Source organism: Oncorhynchus keta, unplaced genomic scaffold, assembly GCF_023373465.1.
Source record: "Oncorhynchus keta strain PuntledgeMale-10-30-2019 unplaced genomic scaffold, Oket_V2 Un_scaffold_3567_pilon_pilon, whole genome shotgun sequence".
Lineage (NCBI taxonomy): Eukaryota > Metazoa > Chordata > Actinopteri > Salmoniformes > Salmonidae > Oncorhynchus > Oncorhynchus keta.
This window is the reverse complement of record NW_026290921.1, coordinates 565,483-579,740: the sequence shown is the minus strand read 5'-3', so window position 1 is coordinate 579,740 and position 14,258 is coordinate 565,483. Positions and strand designations below refer to the sequence as shown.

The following is a 14,258-nucleotide window of genomic DNA, read 5'->3' as shown; positions in this document are numbered from 1 at the left end:
CACCAGAGGCAAAACAACTCTAAAGAGGAAATGGTGTCTCCCTCCTTTAAAGAGGTGACAACAAGGGGACAATGCCTTTAAAGGAGCCAGGGGCCGATGAGAGGAGAGGAGATGGGGAACGAAAGAGAGGATGACAGGGGGTGAGAGGAGAGGAAGAGAGATGGAAGGAACGGACAACAGCAACAGGGGGGCAGAGGAAGGGAAGAAGATATGGAAGGATTGGACAACAGGGGGACAGAGGAAGAGAAGAAGATATGGAAGGATTGGACAACAGAGGGACAGAGGAAGAGAAGAAGATATGGAAGGATTGGACAACAGGGGGGCAGAGGAAGAGAAGAAGATATGGAAGGATTGGACAACAGAGGGACAGAGGAAGAGAAGAAGATATGGAAGGATTGGACAACAGAGGGACAGAGGAAGAGAAGAAGATATGGAAGGATTGGATAACAGGGGGACAGAGGAAGAGAAGAAGATATGGAAGGATTGGATAACAGGGGGACAGAGGAAGAGAAGAAGATATGGAAGGATTGGACAACAGAGGGACAGAGGAAGAGAAGAAGATATGGAAGGATTGGACAACAGAGGGACAGAGGAAGAGAAGAAGATATGGAAGGATTGGACAACAGGGGGAGAAGAAGATATGGAAGGATTGGACAGAGGAAGAGGAAGAAGAAGATATGGAAGGATTGGACAACAGGGGACAGAGGAAGAGAAGAAGATATGGAAGGATTGGACAACAGAGGGACAGAGGAAGAGAAGAAGATATGGAAGGATTGGACAACAGGGGGACAGAGGAAGAGAAGAAGATATGGAAGGATTGGACAACAGGGGGACAGAGGAAGAGAAGAAGATATGGAAGGATTGGATAACAGAGGGACAGAGGAAGAGAAGAAGATATGGAAGGATTGGACAGAGGGACAGAGGAAGAGAAGAAGATATGGAAGGATTGGACAACAGAGGGACAGAGGAAGAGAAGAAGATATGGAAGGATTGGACAACAGAGGGACAGAGGAAGAGAAGAAGATATGGAAGGATTGGATAACAGAGGGACAGAGGAGAGGAGGGGAAGAGGGGAAAAAGAGATGGAACGAAAGGAGGAGAAGGAGAAGTGCAGTTGTTAGCAGAATCAGATGGCATGCTGTGAGAGAGCCGGGAGAGCAGACAATTAAAGTGTGGAGTTAAGAGAGGCTTTGAAGTTGGACATGGTGCCTAATACCCTTAGAGTGAGCCAAAGAAGGGCAACAATTCACCAGCTTGTTATGGGGCTGTTTGGAACGGAGGAGGAGGAGGGAAGAGGGTGTCTTGTTAAAAGGTTCAATTTGAGGAAAATAACTTTAATTTCAACCCCAAATAGCCTCTGAAGGATTGTGGCGGCACAGCGGCAGCTGTAGTGTGGGAGTACAGGAGTTCAACAGCAACCGGTGCATTCTGATGAGGAGTGACTGTGGGATAAATGTTGAGGCTGGGTAGAGGAGGGAGAGAGAGAGGGAAGAGATAATGAAAGAGAGAGAGGAGGATGAAGAGAATGAAAAGAGAGAATGAAATAGATAGGGAGAAAGGGAGATGAAAGAAAGCGAAAGAAGAGAAGTAGGCCTCGAGAAAAAGAGAGAGGTTATTATTGAAGGTTATTTATTTGTCTTTTCCCCCCAGTTTTAATCCCATTTTGCGCATGGCTTTTAAGTCTACCAATGTATAAAAACAATGTGGGATGCACAGTCAAATCCCATTTGGCCATGAAGCTCTCCTCTCAAATAACTTTCATTTCCTCTTACTGCCTTTCTCTTTCTGACCGCCTTTCTGGGGTTGAGGGCTGATGGACACCCGTTTCAGAGAGGGCGTCACTATCTGGCCATGCTGGTAAGGACAGAACGTAGGTATTTTCTCAGGTGTTCACTACAATAAAATGTGTGGTTGGTCACAGATAGACATCCATATCTGGCCTGCGAGAAAAGGGCAGAAGTATGGAACGCTGTGACCACCAATCTGATTTTAACCACTAACCTTAATCCTAAGGATTTAAACCACAAACCTTAACCCTCACTCTAAGGATATCTCTATCTCTAACCCTAAACGTGCATTGGAATATGAACAAAGTCACCATTTTGTCCTTTCTAACATGATCATCTAGTGGCTACCTCTCCGATAGATCCACTTTCTACTTCCTGTTTCTCCACTACCGTGGTCAGGAGCATCATCAGGATTATCACCATGGTGATGGTGGACCATAGTCTGATGTGGACACACAACCTCAGGGGTTGACAGGGGACAGGCCACCAAGGCTTTAGTTTAAGGGCCTGAAGGTTGAGAGGGGACAGGCCACCAAGGGTTTAGTTTAAGGGCCTGAATGTTGAGAGGGGACAGGCCACCAAGGGTTTACTTTAATGGCCTGAAGGTTGAGAAGGGACAGGCCAACAAGGCTTTAGTTTAAGGGCCTGATGGTTGACAGGGGACAGGCCACCAAGGCTTTAGTTTAAGGGCATGAAGGTTGAGACGGGACAGGCCACCAAGTGTTTACATTAACGGCCTGAGGGTTGAGAAGGGACATGCCACCAAGGCTTTAGTTTAAGGGCCTGAAGGTTGACAGGGGACAGGCCACCAAGGCTTTAGTTTAAGGGCATGAAGGTTGAGATGGGACAGGCCACCAAGGGTTTACATTAACGGCCTGAGGGTTGAGAAGGGACATGCCACCAAGGCTTTAGTTTAAAATCTCATACTAGGCGTAGACTTTTATACCTATACGCTCATATTCAGTATCATTCTAGCTAATGTATTTCATAACATTACTACACAAATGAATGACTCCTTTAAAATATGTACTAGCCATGCCTAGTTGTAGACTGCCTAGGCTGATAAAATGTGGTGATGGGGTGTGTCTATAAATATATGATAAGCGTTTTGAGGTACATTTTAAGTTCATACCAAGTGTATTGCTGGAGGATAAGACAATGGGTCAGACAGTGTTCAAGACAGAGAAAGGGAGGAGGGAGGAAGAGAGAGATGGAGACAGACAGATATCGGTACAGAGAAAGAAAAGAGAAAGAGAGAGGTACAGAGAAAAATAAAAGAGCGAGAAAGAGAGAGAGACAGAGAGAAAGACAGATCTCTACAAGCGTATGTGACTGATAATCAGACATCTCAACCCAAGACTTGACTGGAATCAGACCTTTCTGTTCAGGTCTGGCTTGGGTGGAGTTGAGTTGAACAGGGTGGAGTAGAGAGGAACTATACTAACGCCCTGCACAGCGTTCTGTTCTGGGCCTCACTTCAACTTATACTATCAGCACTGACAAAACTCCATCCTGCAATGACACAAATTCACTCAGACAGACACCACAGCTAGCTGTTATCTATCCCAGTGTCTAACAGCCATCCCCGGCCTTGTGTGTGTGTGTGGGGCTCTCAGGTGTCTACCGTATCAGCATTACTGCAACTCAGGGACAACTCAGGAGTTGAGTGATGGCCTGGAAAAAACTAGCAACACTGTTTGCCGTCAACATCAGCGATCATCGCCATATCAACCTCTAGAACCTCTAGGAGTAGAGGAAAAACATGACAGGAAACAGAATAAATAAATAGTGTTGAGATAAAGAGTGAGGAGACACTGCTGTGTGTGTGTGTGTGTGAGAGAGAGGAGATGCTGTAGTGATAAACAGGGTTATTTATGCAGGCAGTTTGTGCAGAGCGGAGCAGCCAAACACAGGTCTCCTGGGGACTAAGTCAGAAAACAACTCTATAAAAAGATCCACTGACTTTACTAGCGTGTTCACACACACACACACACACACACACACACACACACACACACACACACACACACACACACACACACACACACACACACACACACACACACACACACACACACACACACACACACACACACACACACACACACAGTCAATCAGAGACAGTAGGCTTCCACACATCACCATGCATAACCCACCAACTGTACTAGCAAGACAACTCAACCTCAAATCACCTTGCAATTCCCTAAACAGTACCCCTATGACCTTTCTCCATCACAGAGACCATATCCCAAAGCAAAAATCACTCAAGACACCAGTGCTTCATGGATTTGGAACTAACAAATCCCCAGCACACACTTTCTTTGGGATTGCCTGGGTGTGCTTCGGTTCTGTGCCACCAGGCGGAGGGATACAGAACTCTGGGACAGTGGAACATCCGTCTCCCTTTTATGATGTCACAGTGTCAGCACTTTGTCTCTGATGGGGAGATAACATAGAGAGGAGGGAGGAGAGGAGGAAGACCTTTGATCTATGCAGTTGGGTTGGCTGTGTGGAAGAAGTGTCATAAAGGTACTCTCAGTTCTTTTATGTGCAGACAGATATAAAGGAGTACATTCTTGGCATCTCAACAGTCTGAAGTGACTTGTTGGAACACAGTATGACATAAGATAATATGGTGGAATGTCTATCAGGAATTTGACACCTGTCTAGTCCATTCACATCAATGTAGATGAAAGTTACTTTAGACTATTGAGATGCATCCTAAATGTAAATGAGCGAATCTGGGGTCACTTCCTCCTCTGACCTTTAGCACCAATGCTCCAGCCCGGGCCTCATGCAAAGCCTGAGTTATTTTTTATTTAACCTTTATTTAACTAGGCAAGTCAGTTAAGAACAAATTCTTATTTACAATGACGGCCTTCCCCGGCCAAACCCTAACCCGGACAATGCTGGGTCAATTGTACGGCGCCCTATGGGATTCCCAATCTCGGCTGGTTGTGGTAACACACACACACACACCCTAAAGCTGAGCTCATTCAGACAACCTAAATACACACATTCACATCCAAAACCATCGACTCCATTCTTCCCAAACACACCCCTAACCTCCAACCACCCACCAACCCCAGCTTCTCTGCTAGCACATCTCATTGAGAAGGGTCACACATGTTCTCTTAGGACAGTGGTTCCCAACCTTTTCTTACTGTACACCAACTGAATTTACTCTGCCCGGAGCACCCCTGAAGTACCCCTCATGTGCATTTTACCAAGAAGCCAATGATTGAATGAGTCTTCTCAAGTACCCCCTGTGGATAGGCCAAGTACTCCCAGGGGTCCTAGTACTGTCTTAGGATGCAACTGTGGTGGAATGAGAGTCCTCCGTGCTCTCCTTCCACAAACAACAGACTCTACAAAGGCTTGGTGCCCAAACACTAAATTCCTGTTCCTGTCGGTGTGAAAGTCTCTCTCTCTCTGCCCAGGCAGCAGAATCAGCACATAAAATAAATACGGAGTGGTGTAGTGTTACGCTTGGAAACCGTAGAGCAGGTCACGGACAATGGGAATTTGAGGAAGTGCACAACAGCACGCGTACAAGAAAAGCAATTCCAATGCTAATGGGGACGCAGGGCTTGTTTGAAATGAAATCTGCTGTTTTGGAACATCATAATAATGCCTCAAACCTAACCCGTCTTCTTCCAGGAAATGAGGATTCCCTTGAACCGGCCAGCATTGAAACCCATGCATTCCTCCTTGTCCAGCATAATACGATACGTAATAAGAGTGGTAAACTATACAGGCCTCTCCCTAAACACACAAACGTTATCATCCTTACCAGCCTCGCTCTGCAGGCATCTGAGACTTGGCCTGGAATTCAATCGAACCCGCTAAGCAGTAGCAATGTTTATGCTGTGTCTGTTCACAAAATATTGCTCTTGCACAGTCCTTATTCTTACATCTTGAAGCATCTACTTGTGACGGGAGTTTGAAGAAGTAGTAATAGTACTAGTTGTTTTCATGTCATTCAAAACCATTGTGTATTTGACTAGGGGGGACTGCTTAAATACAGCAATGCCAGGACCGTCTAAGGTCATCATGGGTTTCCAGTGGAGACAATGGTATAAGCCAGAGTCATTCAGAAACACTACTAAACTACTGTTCTGTTTGGCTGGATGTTCCACCATTACTACCAGAGGTCTCTATCTGCACCAACCACAAACCCAATACAACAGAACTACTGTTCAGAATAGAACATGGCTGCCACGCTCCAATGGGAGCAATGAAGATTCAAGGTCTCTGGCTTGGTCTTAAAGAGTAGATCTCAATTCGTTGCAAGCTGAGGTTGTGTGTCAACTCAAAAATAACACAATATTTTTATTACATATGGGATCAAAACACTGTTAAGATGAGAAATGATGTGTTCATTGACAATCAAACAAATTAATATGATGAAAAAATGACTTTAATAAAACAATGCATTCGGTATGTACATTCAGTATAAAACTTGATTTTGAAGTATGTCTCATGGAATCACAAAAAACAACATACACTACATGGTCAAAAGTACGTGGACACCTGCTCGTCGAACATCTCATTCCAAAATCATGGGAATTAATATGGAGTTGGGCCTCCCTTTGCTGTTATCACAGCCTCTAGTCTTCTGGTAAGGCTTCCCACTCGATGTTGGAACATTGCTGCGGGGACTTCCTTCCACTCAGCCACAAGAGCATTAGTGAGGTCGGGCACTGATGTTGGGTGATTAGGCCTGGTTTGCAGTCGGCTTTCCAATTCATCCCAAAGGGGTTTGATGTGGTTGAGGTCAGGGCTCTGTGCAGGTCAGTCAAGTTCTTCCATATCGATCTCCACAAACCATTTCTGTATGGACCTCTCTTTGTGCACGGGGGCATTGTCATGCTGAAACAGGAAAGGGCCTTCCCCAAACTGTTGCGACAAAGTTGGAAGCACAGAATCGTCTAGAATGTGATTGTATGCTGTAGTATTAAGATTTCCCTTCACTGGAACTAAGGATCCTGAACCATGAAAAACAGCCCCAGGCCATTATTCCTCCTCCACCAAACTTTACAGTTGGAACTATGCATTGGGGCAGGTAGCATTCTCCTGGCAACCGCCACACCCAATTCATCCGTCGGACTGCAAGATGGTGATGCGTGATTCATCACTCCAGAGAACACTTTTCCACTGTTCCAGAGTCCAATGGTGGCGAGCTTTACACCACTCCAGCCAACGCTTGGCCATGGAAACTGGGAAACCCATTTCACGAAGCTCCCAACGAACATGCAACGCACTTCAGCAATCGGTGGTCCCATTCTGGGAGCTTGTGTGGCCTACCACTTTGTGGCTGAGCAGTTGTTGCGCCTAGATTTTTCCACTTCACAATAACATCACTTACAGTTGACCAGGGCAGCTCTAACAGGGCAGAAATTTGACAAACTGAATTGTTGAACGTCACTGAGCTGTTTAGTAAGCCATTCTAGTGTCAATGTCTCTCTATGGAGATTGCATGGCTGTGTGCTAGATTTGAAACACCTGCCAGCTACGGGTGTGGCTGAAATAGCAGAATCCACTCGTTTAAATGGGTGTCCACATCATTTTGTATTTATAGTGCATGTATGGATAGTACGCACATTAAACATCCACAAAAATTTATGAAAAATTATTGATTTATAACGGGGAATGTGAAAAAAAATCTGACAGTGAATAAATATGTACCAATCCATAGTGGTTAAAAACAGTGTGGGTGTGGCCAACATAACTGGCACAACTGATTGGTGCACCCATGGCATGACAGATGTGTGATGCCTGGTAACTGTGGCGATGATTCTCACATCTGATAGACTCTTTTATTCTTCATGTCCGGATAATGGGTGTGGCCAAGGGAAGAACAGCCCATGGTTACCTAGATTGGGTGAGGGGAGGGGTTTAGGACAGGAGAGAAAAGGGAAGGTTGTTTAAGCACATGTTTCATGAACTTCACATCTCTCAACAGTCTATTATATTACTCAAAGAGGATAGAGAAGATTCAGTTTTGACTACCTGCCCGGGACTACAGATGGAAAATCTGGCACATTTACAGAAATATTGATTGATGTGCATTGTCCCTGTCAAATCAATGTAGTAAATGAAATGACTGAGTTGGGTTTGGGTGGTGTAATTTGAGTGACTTCGACGCCTCCTATGTTCACCCAGATAGATCACAGCATTGTCCCAGGTGGCAGCAGCAGACTATTTGAATGGCCACTCTCATCACAGGGTATGTATAGATGCTTTCCATAAACACATCCAGTGTCTCTGACAGCATGATGGATGGACGAGACATCAAAGGCTTCCACCGCCAGGCCTCGATCACAGTCACATTACAGGACATTTACCTCCTGCTGTGACAGGCATCCAGATCCTCCTGTAACACAGAAGCTCTCTTCTGGAGGAAGTTCACCTGCAGCCAACACAGAGTAAGGGGTCAACACACACAGTAGTGGGTCAGGGGTCAATGCACAGTAGGGGCTCAGTAAGAGAGTATAGGAGTAGAGTGATAGAGAAGGGGTTGAGATAGAAAAGGGTTAAGGCAATAGGGGGCAAGCATTGGAGAGTATGGGGGAGTAGGGGTTGAAGGGAGCAATTCATAGGGGAGTAGGGGGCTAGGGAGTAATTCATAGGGGAGTAGGGGCTAGGGAGTAATTCATAGGGGAGTAGGGGCTAGGGAGTAATTTATAGGGGAGTAGGGGTCTAGGGAGTAATTCATAGGGGAGTAGGGGGCTAGGGAGTAATTCATAGGGGAGTAGGGGCTAGGGAGTAATTCATAGGGGAGTAGGGGGCTAGGGGGTAATTCACGAAAGAGTAGGGGGCTAGGGAGTAATTCATACTGGGGAAGGTGGCTAGGGAGTAATTCATACGGGAGTAGGGGCTAGGGAGTAATTCATAGGGGAGTAGGGGGCTAGGGAGTAATTCATACGGGAGTAGGGGGCTAGGGAGTAATTCATACGGGAGTAGGGGGCTAGGGAGTAATTCATAGGGGAGTAGGGGGCTAGGGAGTAATTCATAGGGGAGTAGGGGGCTAGGGAGTAATTCATACGGGAGTAGGGGACTAAGGAGTAATTCATAGGGGAGTAGGGGCTAGGGAGTAATTCATAGGGGAGTAGGGGGCTAGGGAGTAATTCATACGGGAGTAGGGGGCTAGGGAGTAATTCATACGGGAATAGGGGGCTAGGGAGTAATTCATACGGGAGTAATTCATAGGGGAGTACGGAGCTGGGGAGTAGGGGGCTAGGGAGTAATTCATAGGGGAGTACGGAGCTAGGGAGTAACTCATACGGGAGTAGGGGGCTAGGGAGTAATTCATAGGGGAGTACGGAGCTAGGGAGTAACTCATACGGGAGTAGGGGGCTAGGGAGTAATTCATGCGGGAATAGGGGGCTAGGGAGTAATTCATACGGGAGTAATTCATAGGGGAGTACGGAGCTGGGGAGTAGGGGGCTAGGGAGTAATTCATAGGGGAGTACGGAGCTAGGGAGTAACTCATACGGGAGTAGGGGGCTAGGGAGTAATTCATACGGGAGTAGGGGCTAGGGAGTAATTCATAGGGGAGTAGGGGACTAGGGAGTAATTCATAGGGGAGTAGGGGGCTAGGGAGTAATTCATAGGGGAGTAGGGGTCTAGGGAGTAATTCATAGGGGAGTAGGGGGCTAGGGAGTAATTCATAGGGGAGTAGGGGCTAGGGGGTAATTCACAAAGAGTAGGGGGCTAGGGAGTAATTCATACTGGGGAAGGTGGCTAGGGAGTAATTCATACGGGAGTAGGGGCTAGGGAGTAATTCATAGGGGAGTACGGGGCTAGGGAGTAATTCATAGGGGAGTAGGGGACTAGGGAGTAATTCATAGGGGAGTAGGGGTCTAGGGAGTAATTCATAGGGGAGTAGGGGGCTAGGGAGTAATTCATAGGGGAGTAGGGGGCTAGGGGGTAATTCACGAAAGAGTAGGGGGCTAGGGAGTAATTCATACTGGGGAAGGTGGCTAGGGAGTAATTCATACGGGAGTAGGGGCTAGGGAGTAATTCATAGGGGAGTAGGGGCTAGGGAGTAATTCATAGGGGAGTAGGGGCTAGGGAGTAATTCATACGGGAGTAGGGGGCTAGGGAGTAATTCATGCGGGAATAGGGGGCTAGGGAGTAATTCATACGGGAGTAATTCATAGGGGAGTACGGAGCTGGGGAGTAGGGGGCTAGGGAGTAATTCATAGGGGAGTACGGAGCTAGGGAGTAACTCATACGGGAGTAGGGGGCTAGGGAGTAATTCATACGGGAGTAGGGGGCTAGGGAGTAATTCATAGGGGAGTACGGAGCTAGGGAGTAATTCATATGGGAGTAGGGGGCTAGGGAGTAATTCATACGGGAGTAGGGGGCTAGGGAGTAATTCATACGGGAGTAGGGGACTAGGGAGTAATTCATAGGGGAGTAGGGGACTAGGGAGTAATTCATAGGGGAGTAGTGGACTAGGGAGTAATTCATAGGGGAGTAGGGGGCTAGGGAGTAATTCATAGGGGAGTACGGATCTAGGGAGTAATTCATACGGGGGTAGGGGGCTAGGGAGTATTTCATAGGGGAGTACAGAGCTAGGGAGTAATTCATAGGGGAGTAGGGGACTAGGGAGTAATTCATAGGGGAGTAGGGGGCTAGGGAGTAATTCACGAAAGAGTAGGGGGCTAGGGAGTAATTCATACTGGGGAAGGTGGCTAGGGAGTAATTCATATGGGAGTAGGGGCTAGGGAGTAATTCATAGGGGAGTACGGGGCTAGGGAGTAATTCATAGGGGAGTAGGGGCTAGGGAGTAATTCATAGGGGAGTAGGGGCTAGGGAGTAATTCATAGGGGAGTAGGGGCTAGGGAGTAATTCATACGGGAGTAGGGGGCTAGGGAGTAATTCATACGGGAGTAGGGGGCTAGGGAGTAATTCATAGGGGAGTAGGGGCTAGGGAGTAATTCATAGGGGAGTAGGGGGCTCGGGAGGAATTCATAGGGGAGTAGGGGCTAGGAGGTAATTCATAGGGGAGTAGGGGGCTAGGGAGTAATTCATAGGGGAGTAGGGGCTAGGGAGTAATTCATACGGGAGTAGGGGACTAAGGAGTAATTCATAGGGGAGTAGGGGGCTAGGGAGTAATTCATAGGGGAGTAGGGGACTAAGGAGTAATTCATACGGGAGTAGGGGACTAGGGAGTAATTCATAGGGGAGTAGGGGGCTAGGGAGTAATTCATACGGGAGTAGGGGGCTAGGGAGTAATTCATAGGGGAGTAGGGGACTAAGGAGTAATTCATACGGGAGTAGGGGACTAGGGAGTAATTCATAGGGGAGTAGGGGGCTAGGGGTAATTCATAGGGGAGTAGGGGACTAGGGAGTAATTCATAGGGGAGTAGGGGGCTAGGGAGTAATTCATAGGGGAGTAGGGGACTAAGGAGTAATTCATAGGGGAGTAGGGGACTAGGGAGTAATTCATACGGGAGTAGGGGCTAGGGAGTAATTCATAGGGGAGTAGGGGGCTAGGGAGTAATTCATACGGGAGTAGGGGACTAGGGAGTAATTCATAGGGGAGTAGGGGGCTAGGGAGTAATTCATACGGGAGTAGGGGACTAAGGAGTAATTCATAGGGGAGTAGGGGACTAAGGAGTAATTCATAGGGGAGTAGGGGACTAAGGAGTAATTCATAGGGGAGTAGGGGACTAAGGAGTAATTCATAGGGGAGTAGGGGGCTAGGGAGTAATTCATAGGGGAGTAGGGGGCTAGGGAGTAATTCATAGGGGAGTAGGGGGCTAGGGAGTAATTCATAGGGGAGTAGGGGACTAGGGAGTAATTCATAGGGGAGTAGGGGGCTAGGGAGTAATTCATAGGGGAGTAGGGGGCTAGGGAGTAATTCATAGGGGAGTAGGGGACTAGGGAGTAATTCATAGGGGAGTAGGGGGCTAGGGAGTAATTCATAGGGGAGTAGGGGCTAGGGAGTAATTCATACGGGAGTAGGGGGCTAGGGAGTAATTCATACGGGAGTAGGGGGCTAGGGAGTAATTCATACGGGAGTAGGGGGCTAGGGAGTAATTCATACGGGAGTAGGGGGCTAGGGAGTAATTCATACGGGAGTAGGGGGCTAGGGAGTAATTCATACGGGAGTAGGGGACTAAGGAGTAAGACGTGAGATTATAGGTGAGAGGTTAGGATTTTGATACAGTAGTGAAACCATGAGAATCTAAGACATGGGGTCAGTAAAGCTGGTCCACTAGTACTTTACGGGGACAGTGAAAGAGTTAACTACATACAGTGAAAGAGTTAACTTCCAAAGGGTTAGATGAGGCAGTATCAGGCCTTAACTACATACAGAGAAAGAGTTAACTTCCAAAGGGATAGATGAGGCAGTATCAGGCCTTAACTACATACAGTGAAAGAGTTAACTTCCAAAGGGTTAGATGAGGCAGTATCAGGCCTTAACTACACACAGTGCCTATAGAAAGTCTACACCCCCTTCAACTTTTTCACATTTGGTTTGTCACGCCATACTCCACACTTAAGGACATTTATTTTTTATAGTGAAAATAGTATTTATTAAAAATACAAAATTTAAATATCATAATTGGACATGTCTCCACCCCCCTGAGTTAATACTTGGTGGAAGCACCGTAGGCAGCCATTACAGCAGTCTGTTGTGATAGGTCTCAACCAACTTTGCACACCTAGATTTGGCAATATTTGACCATTCTTCTTTATAAAACTGCTCAAGCTCTGTCAAGCTCCTTTGGGAGCATAGATGGATACCAATCTTCAATCTTACATTTTTAATTAAATTTAGGTGGGACGCTCTGACTGGGCCACTCAAGGACATGTACCTTTTTATACCTTAATCACTCCACCGTAGCTTTGGCTGTGTGCTTCAGGTCGTTGTCATGCTTAAAAGCGGAACTTCTGTCCCAGTTTCAGCTTTCTTGCAAAGGGTAGCAGGTTTTCCTCAAGGACTTTTCTGTACATTGCTTCATTCATTGCCCCTTCTATCCTGATAAGTGAGAAAAGTGAGGATCTCTCTCTCCTTTGCTCTGTTCATCTTTCCCTTGATCCTGACTAGTCTCCCAGAACCTGCCACTGAAAAACCTCCCCATAACATGATGCTACCACCACCATGCTTCACAGTAGGGACAGTGTTCTTTGGGTGATGGGTTTGTGGGTATGATGGGTATTGGGTTTGGCCAAACGTAACGCTTTGCATTTAGGCCAAAAAGTTCAATTTGAGTTTTGTCAGACCACAAAACGTTTTGCCACATGGCTACTTTGCCTACTTCAAAACCGGTGGGCTTTCTTGAATAATGGCTTCCTTCCTGCCACCCTATATGGCAGATTTGTGGAGTGCTTGGGATATTGTTGTCACATACACACTTTGACCAGTCTTGGCCATAAAAGCCTGTAGCTCTTTCAAAGTTGCCATTGGACTCCTACTTGCTCGGTCATCCAGTTTGGAGCGACGGCCTGAATTAGGCAGGGTCTTGGTGGTGCCATACACCTTCTACTGTACTTAATAATCGTCTTGACCGTGCTCCAAGGGATATTCAGGCCTTAGAATTTGTTATACCCAGAACCTACAGGAACTGCTGAATTGATCCTGAAATCATGTGAATCACTACAATTCAACACAGGTGGAGGCCAATTAAGTTGGTGTGTGATTTTGAAGGTGACTAGTTACACCTGAGTTAATTTAGGATTGCTATTAGAAAGCGGTGGAGACTTCTACAACCAAGATATTTCAGTTTTATTTTGTATCGATTTTCAAATTTTTTTCATTTGGAAGTTGTGGGGTAGGATGTGTAGATCAATGGAGAAACACAACGATTTGAATGCATTTTACTCCAGGCTATAAGGCAACAAAAGGTGAAAAGTTTGAAGGGGGCTTTAGACTTTCTATAGGCACTGTACATACTACTGTCTTCCACAACAAATGAAAACAAATAAAAATCCTTCTCTTTAGATCAAATGAAACAAAAAGGTTATAATATTGATTGATGTGTAACTACTGTACTGGAAGGCAATGGTACATTCCATTCTCTTGGATGGAAACCTCAGGAACAGATTTAGCGTTTCATTTGGAGAGGCGGAGCTGCCTCTTTCAGAGGAGTAACAGCACCAGTGTGCAAAAACGGAACTGTGGTCAGATGCCATGGAGTCACTCTTTCTTTCAGTAAAATAATGCATCGTAATGTGCAAAACCCAAGACATCCTCAATGAAAAGGGAGGCCGTTCTGGTCGTGAATTACATCGTATAAACATATCCGATGGTAGAGGCTTGTGGTGGCAGGACTGGAAAGAGATCCAGCCGGAGCTATCCAAAGCAGCCAGGCGTTGGGGCCAGTTTGAGTTTAGAAATGCGGGCCCCCTCCAAATGTTGTTGTTGGTTGGTTAGTGGGGCCCCCCTCTCCCTCAGCCCGCTCCACCACAGCCGACACAGAAAGGCCTATTGTTTACATTAAAAATTCCCGT

General features: G+C 46.5%; 1 protein-coding gene across 11 annotated transcripts in view; it reads right to left on the bottom strand.

Moving 5' to 3' along the window:
- Window positions 1-6,189: 6,189 nt before the first annotated feature.
- The window catches only part of cep112 (centrosomal protein 112), a 315,718-nt gene continuing 307,649 nt past the window's right edge, over window positions 6,190-14,258 (bottom strand). For 10 of the 11 annotated variants that reach the window (XM_052516010.1, XM_052516014.1, XM_052516012.1 and 7 more), the window contains 2 exons: window positions 8,135-8,199; window positions 6,190-7,662 (listed from right to left, as the gene is read on the bottom strand). In XM_052516010.1, the coding sequence (XP_052371970.1) occupies window positions 7,659-7,662; window positions 8,135-8,199 (69 nt within the window). In that variant the 3' untranslated portion in view covers window positions 6,190-7,658. Of the gene's footprint in view, window positions 7,663-8,130; window positions 8,200-14,258 lie in introns of those variants that run through there. The other variant, XM_052516015.1, reaches the window with a different exon arrangement.